Source organism: Nanorana parkeri, unplaced genomic scaffold (assembly GCF_000935625.1).
Source record: "Nanorana parkeri isolate BGI_ZX_2015 unplaced genomic scaffold, ASM93562v1 scaffold287, whole genome shotgun sequence".
In the NCBI taxonomy this organism is placed as follows: Eukaryota; Metazoa; Chordata; class Amphibia; order Anura; family Dicroglossidae; genus Nanorana; species Nanorana parkeri.
The window spans coordinates 1185381-1192450 of record NW_017306555.1 but is presented as its reverse complement, the minus strand read 5'-3'; the positions used below and the strand labels follow the sequence as shown (position 1 = coordinate 1192450).

At 41.1% G+C, this 7070-nt stretch overlaps 1 protein-coding gene across 2 annotated transcripts in view; it reads left to right on the top strand.

Annotated features, from left to right (window-relative positions):
- The window catches only part of ENO1 (enolase 1), a 20472-nt gene extending 15538 nt beyond the window's left edge, over positions 1 to 4934 (top strand). For both annotated transcript variants that reach the window (XM_018557509.1, XM_018557510.1), the window contains exons 8-12: positions 2118 to 2315; positions 2399 to 2600; positions 3094 to 3202; positions 3292 to 3350; positions 4495 to 4934. In XM_018557509.1, the coding sequence (XP_018413011.1) occupies positions 2118 to 2315; positions 2399 to 2600; positions 3094 to 3202; positions 3292 to 3350; positions 4495 to 4564 (638 nt within the window). In that variant the 3' untranslated portion in view covers positions 4565 to 4934. The remainder of the gene's footprint in view (positions 1 to 2117; positions 2316 to 2398; positions 2601 to 3093; positions 3203 to 3291; positions 3351 to 4494) is intronic.
- The last annotated feature ends 2136 nt before the right edge of the window (positions 4935 to 7070 follow it).

The window sequence follows — 7070 nt, the reverse complement described above, 5'->3', positions numbered from 1 at the left end:
GTGATCTAGTGTGACTAGTAAGGTCTGCTGCAGACCTTACTAATCACTTCGTTTTCAGCCGGAGCTCAGTGAAGAGCTGCGGCTGAAAGAACGGAGAGCTCTGCAGGAGCAGCTGCTCCCACGAGTTGGGTTTGTATTCAGTGACCGCAAGCCTGACTTTCCACTCACCTGCACTGCATTTCCACTCTACAATTGCAAGTGGAAATTGTAAGCCCTATATTATAATTTTTTTAAATATAAACCTTTTGATTGCAAGGCCTCACTGGCACTAAAACTATTAGAAAAGTCCCCTTATTGTAGACTCAAGATTCCTTTCCTATGTTGGTTAGGACTGTATGTAGGTTTACATTATCTGCCAAACAAAACACTTACTGATTAACATTTTGCCCATGTGTAGTCATAATTATGACTTCTAAAACTTATAAAGCCACTTTAAAGGTCAAGAAAAGTCTTGGTAAATTCTTCAGTTCCCCAGTCACTTGGAACCTTCATGAGAAAGAATTGGGTGTGAACAGATGAACAACTTGGTCTTCAACCAAATCTGATCATACACCCTACAGTTTGTGCTGTCTCCATGGATCTATCATAGCACTGTAGAGGCTTTAGATTTGTTGCGTAGATGTGGGCTTTTTTTTGGCTTCATTAGTCTTCCAAATCTAAAGATTGGAATGCATGGCCACCTTTAAGGCCCCATTTACACTATCCTTAACCGATCCTTTAACTTGAACAGGTGACCGCTGCTACTTGTAAACGGCAGGTTATGGTTTCCTGCTGCAGGAATCCCTAATTGCACCTAAGAGTTGTGAATGGGGCTTAAGTGCATCTATAGCCATAATTATTTTAGCTAGTGTAGGGAGGGCAGCCAGAGGTTCTGTTGGAGATTTCTGCTGCCCTGGTGGACCATTTTTTTACCAGGCAGGAGACCAAGTGAAGGGAAATCTCTGGCTTTTTTGGTTTTTAGAACTTCTGACATGTACAGGTGAAACTCGAATAATTAGAATATCGTGCAAAGTTCATTTATTTCACTAATGCAACTTAAAAGGTGAAACTAATATATGAGAGACTCATTACATGCAAAGCAAGATAATTCAAGCTGTGATTTGTCATTGTGGTGATTATGGCTTACAGCTCATGACAACCCCAAGAACCCCAAATCCACAACCTCAAAAAAGTAGATTACATGCATTCAATAAAACAAGGATTGTACATAGAACAATATCGGACCTCTGAAAAGTACAAGCATGCATATGTACTTGGTGTGGGCCCCTTTTGCAGCACTTACTGCAATTACTTTTGCACAATATTCTAATCGAGTTTCACCTGTATAGTATGATTTCTGGTTTGAGCTTTTATTATTTTCCAGCTCTGGATCTCCTGAAGACTGCCATTAACAAGGCAGGATACACAGATAAGATCGTGATTGGATATGGCCACCTTTAAGGCCCCATTTACACTATCCTTAACCGATCCTTTAACTTGAACAGGTGACCGCTGCTACTTGTAAACGGCAGGTTATGGTTTCCTGCTGCAGGAATCCCTAATTGCACCTAAGAGTTGTGAATGGGGCTTAAGTGCATCTATAGCCATAATTATTTTAGCTAGTGTAGGGAGGGCAGCCAGAGGTTCTGTTGGAGATTTCTGCTGCCCTGGTGGACCATTTTTTTACCAGGCAGGAGACCAAGTGAAGGGAAATCTCTGGCTTTTTTGGTTTTTAGAACTTCTGACATGTACAGGTGAAACTCGAATAATTAGAATATCGTGCAAAGTTCATTTATTTCACTAATGCAACTTAAAAGGTGAAACTAATATATGAGAGACTCATTACATGCAAAGCAAGATAATTCAAGCTGTGATTTGTCATTGTGGTGATTATGGCTTACAGCTCATGACAACCCCAAGAACCCCAAATCCACAACCTCAAAAAAGTAGATTACATGCATTCAATAAAACAAGGATTGTACATAGAACAATATCGGACCTCTGAAAAGTACAAGCATGCATATGTACTTGGTGTGGGCCCCTTTTGCAGCACTTACTGCAATTACTTTTGCACAATATTCTAATCGAGTTTCACCTGTATAGTATGATTTCTGGTTTGAGCTTTTATTATTTTCCAGCTCTGGATCTCCTGAAGACTGCCATTAACAAGGCAGGATACACAGATAAGATCGTGATTGGAATGGATGTTGCTGCATCTGAGTTCTACCGTGATGGAAAGTATGATCTGGACTTCAAATCCCCAGATGACTCTAGCAGATACATCTCCCCTGACAAGCTAGGCGATCTATACAAAAGCTTTATTAAGGATTATCCAGGTATTGTATAAATATTTCAAAGCTGGAGTAGATAACCTACCAATGCCATGACAAGTGATTGACTAGGCCGCTTTCTTTCCCAGTTGTGTCCATTGAAGATCCATTTGATCAGGATGACTGGTCTGCATGGTCAAAGTTTACTGCTGAAGCTGGAATCCAAGTTGTTGGTGATGACTTGACTGTGACCAACCCCAAGAGAATTGAACAGGCTGTGTCAAAGAAGGCCTGCAACTGCCTTCTCCTGAAAGTTAACCAGATTGGCACTGTGACAGAGTCTCTACAGGCGTAAGTAGTGCATAGTTGCTAAATTAACTTTTTTTTTTTTTTAATAGAGCTTTACTGAAAGGGTTTAACTTTGAAGCAAGGGACATTCTGTATTAGACTTTCATTAGCAAAAAGCCCCTTACAGTGTATCTAGATGCCTTTCCTGTTAACCGTTTAATGCAGTTTTCCTGTTTGGCCAGTTTGGAGTTGTAGCATACATCTTCCAACATATAGAGCAGTTATACTAGAAATGTTTGGTGTCAGGTTAGTCTTTTGTATACTTCTGCCATTGCACTGCAATATCGGGCAGGTGACTTGGATTGGTGTACAATGATGGAAGTTGGGAGGCTATATTGACGGGACTATGGTAGAGATGCTCCTTGTACTGATAAGGAAGATGGCAGTCATGTCAAAGAAAATCCACAATTGGAAACTGCCCCTCTCCAATAGACTGTTTTGTTTTAATGAAGGCTCAGCAACAGCATTGTGTAAAATTCCCATTTTTCTGAAATAGATGCAAGCTGGCTCAGAGCAATGGCTGGGGAGTGATGGTCAGCCATCGATCTGGGGAGACAGAAGATACTTTCATTGCTGATCTGGTTGTTGGCCTTTGTGCTGGACAGGTAAGCATAATTTTTGGTTATCCTTGGCCTAACCTCTACCCTTAAGCTTTATATGCACTAACTTCTAATGGCTTTTTACCCACTTCTAGATAAAGACTGGTGCCCCATGTAGATCTGAGCGTCTTGCAAAGTACAACCAGCTTCTCAGGTACAGGATTATATACAACTTCCCTGTGCGATTGTAGAGTTTGCAGAACAAAGCAGAATTCAAGGCTTAGCATTATGCCTTCCTGTGTGCAAGGGCACTCGTGTAACAAGGGCTTGCCTGAAGGATGTAAACATGAAGTTTCTGGGTTTTTTTTGTTTTTCAGTTCATGTAGTGTCTAGTCCTGATCATACCTATTTAAGCTTTTTTTTTTTTTAATGCAGCCGCTTGAGCATTTGCTGTCAGAGCAATTTCGTTTTTCATCAACATGATGATCTGAATGTTTGGCTAAAAAATGGCTTCATACCACCCAAACAATATATTTTCTGAAAGAGGACCTGTGTAACTAGTATATTATCATATTGGTTTGCTGCATGATATTTTAAACAAATGTAGAATTAAACTAGTATTTTGGTGCACACAAAGGGAACCCTTTTTTGCTAAAATAGATGGGGTTACATCAAGTAAATGGATACCAACATGTCTAGGGTTAAAATTTAATGCACCCATGCGATTGCAAAATATCATGGTACTCAAAATTGACTAGGTGACACTTAAAAGCATTTACTGCTAATCAGTTTAGTTAACAGCAAACTATGGACATAGAATTGCTTTCCCTCCTGCATTTGTGGGGATATCCAAGTGTGCCACAATCATTTACTTGCATGTCCTGCATGCATGTTTCATGTCCAGATGGCAGTGTTTGTTTTAATAGTTTTTTACTCTTGCATTTTTACTTTGCTATCACAGGGGATAACAAGCCCCTTTGTGTCATCAGGAGTCAATTAGACCCCTGATGCCTCCCCTGGCCTCCAATACAGAGGATTGAGCACAGCATTGTGCTCGGTCCCTGAGTTACCAGCAGCTGTGAACATGAAGTGCTGTGAGCACAGTGCTTCTGCCTCACTGATGGAGCAAATCAGGGAACAGTCTGCTCCTATCCCAAGCAAAATTTTGGCTACATATTGTTACCAAGCAGTTTAACAGAATGCATTTCAGATCCTAATTTTTGGTTGTAATCTGAACCAGACAGATTGCTTTCAGCCATTCAGTTCTATGTAGTAAGTGTTGCCAAGTGTGTAGCTATAAAATTAAAAATGCATATCAATGTTAACACAAAGTAATGATTTTGTTTGTTTTTTCTTAGGATTGAAGAGGAGCTTGGATCCAAGGCTCGCTTTGCTGGGAAAAACTTCAGGAAGCCAGTCATCAACTAAGCAATCACACAGCACTTATCCATCTTTATGTAGTCACCGTACACCTAGTCTGCAGGAGATGGCCTAAATGTCTCACTGCTGTAGAGGCCTGTATTTTTTGCAGGCTCCTCCAGCAATGATCAGATGTTGGCCTCTTCACAACCCTGCAGTTTGACCTTCCAATCCCAGAAGCTTTGCTGCTTAATAGGATGATTCCTTGTCTCACTCTCGGTGCCTGCATGTTGTCAGTGTTCCTTTTTTTTTTCTGTTGTGGTTGTGGTCCTGAACACTTCAATCTTGTTCATGTCTTTCAGTGCTGGGAGGCTAACTAGCGGTTTATGTGCAGAGATGTGTAGTTGTATGAAGAGGTAATAAAAATCTTTGAAAGTGATTTGTATGCCATTTTCTTTAGTACAACCTTGTCCCTGGAAACATGAGCCTCAGCCAACTGCTGGCAGTTGATAAACTGCCCTTACCTGCCAGTCTGTACGACTGTTCAGCTACTCTGGTGACTTATATACACTTTTGTTGCAATCTGAGAGCAACTCTGCTATTCAGAGCTGCTTGGCCTGCAGCTCCTCTACCGTCACCCTGCTTAAGCTGTGAATGAACGTCACCACATGCAGGGCACAGCAACAGGTTCACAGTTTCCTGCTTTTGTTTTTTTCCAGCAGCTATATTCAACTGCCAGGTGTGATGCCTGGGCCTGTGTAAAGCTGCCCATACACTGCTCGATTCTCATACGAGAGTCGCGGGAAATCCCGCGATCGTACGAGAATCGAGCCGTGTGAACGAAGACGTGCGACCGTTTCTACTGTACGGACACACGTCTTTTGTCTAAGGAGCACGCTAGAAAACCAGCCGAAAATCGTATAATTTTTCGGCTGGTTTGAACGGTGCTCGGGAGACAAATGCCGAACGGGCCGGTGTGCGCACGTGCACACCCGTTCAGCATTGCGATCATCAGAAGCCCACCCCCCTGGGGGCGGGCTTGCGATCGAGAGTACGATCTGCCTGTCCAAGATGGACAGATTGTACGTATTTTAATTACTTTACAACCATTGCAAGACTAAGGTCTTGCGATGGTTGTAAAGTGTATGGCCACCTTAAGCGTCATTGCTCAAGGTGCTACTTGCACAGTAGCAAGGATAGATCAGTCTTGGTGCTAGAAAAATCACCAGGACTGTCAACATGAAAAAGGTGCAGAGCTGTGTCTTTAGACCCTGAAGTACTGGTATTTTCTAGTAGGTAGGGGACATCAAATTGGTCACAAAGCAAAAATGCAGGGGGACAGGACTAGAAGACCAAAAGGTTCAGAACATCAATTTGCCTTTAAAGTTTTGGTGTCTTGGTTTTTATCACTTTCGCTGCATCAGCAAACCAGAACTAAATTTTATTTTCCATTTTTTTTCATGCATTTTCTATTTGTAGAAGTCTGTAGGCTAGCCACTAGATGCAAGGTAGATTTAGCTGCCACACGACAAACAGAGCTATTGCAATACAGACATGGTTTGTTCAACTAATCACCAGACTGTATCTGCATGGTTAAAGTGGTAATGTGGAATCATTGTCTAGTACAACAGATGGGATTTTTGACCTTAACTTGTTAGAAGTGAGCAAATATGACTGCTCCATGTACAGGCACAAATCATACATGAAAAAGGAAGATTTGGAACATGTAGCATCACCATGGTTTTATAAATATGCCCTATCAGGACCTTTACTATTTTTTACTAAAAATCACAGCAGCATACCTCTGCATGCTGATTTTAAAATCTTATTGCATTTATTAGTTTAAACATGCTTTTCTTTTACTTACAAAAAGTTTATCCACTTCCTGCTTAATTGTGGCACAAATTATGTAATGTTCCCAAGTGTTGCCTAAGCAGAGCATTGCTGGGAAATTCATCTGTAATATGATATGAGGGAAAGACCTTTTCCTCCCTGAGATGTGCATGGTCACATGTGACATTTGCAGGAAGTACAGTAGATATCTAGTAACTTGCCCTTAGATAAAATGGCCACTCCCAGAAGACTGGGAAAGAGAAAAGGTATGCAAAGAATAAAAAGCTGGCAATTGTCTAGAATGTGTGGGGTATTATGGGCATTTTAGAGACAGCAGCAAAAGACCAAGACTGTTAAAGCATGGAGTACTAGCCTTACCCTTAGTGCCTGCAAGCGGCATTTCAGGTTTCTTGCTAAAATGTATACATTAATTTTAAGTGTAAATTGCAATCATTCAAAGCAACCACTTCAAGATGTTTGGTCAGGACAGTTGAATGGAATATAAAAAAAGGCATATGCTGCAGCTTAATATTTTAAGGGGTGTGGTTTAGAGCTAGGGACTTGTAGGTGCACACAAGTAAAAAGCAGGTGGAGTGGATGTGTAGTATACTTGGATAATAAGAACAGATGCTAAGAATCCTTTCCAGGGTGCAAGACAAGTGGTACCATGCAGGCATAACATACAGAACAAGTGCAGCTTCCATACATAGAATATAAAACAACCCTATCCAGGAAAGTAGTA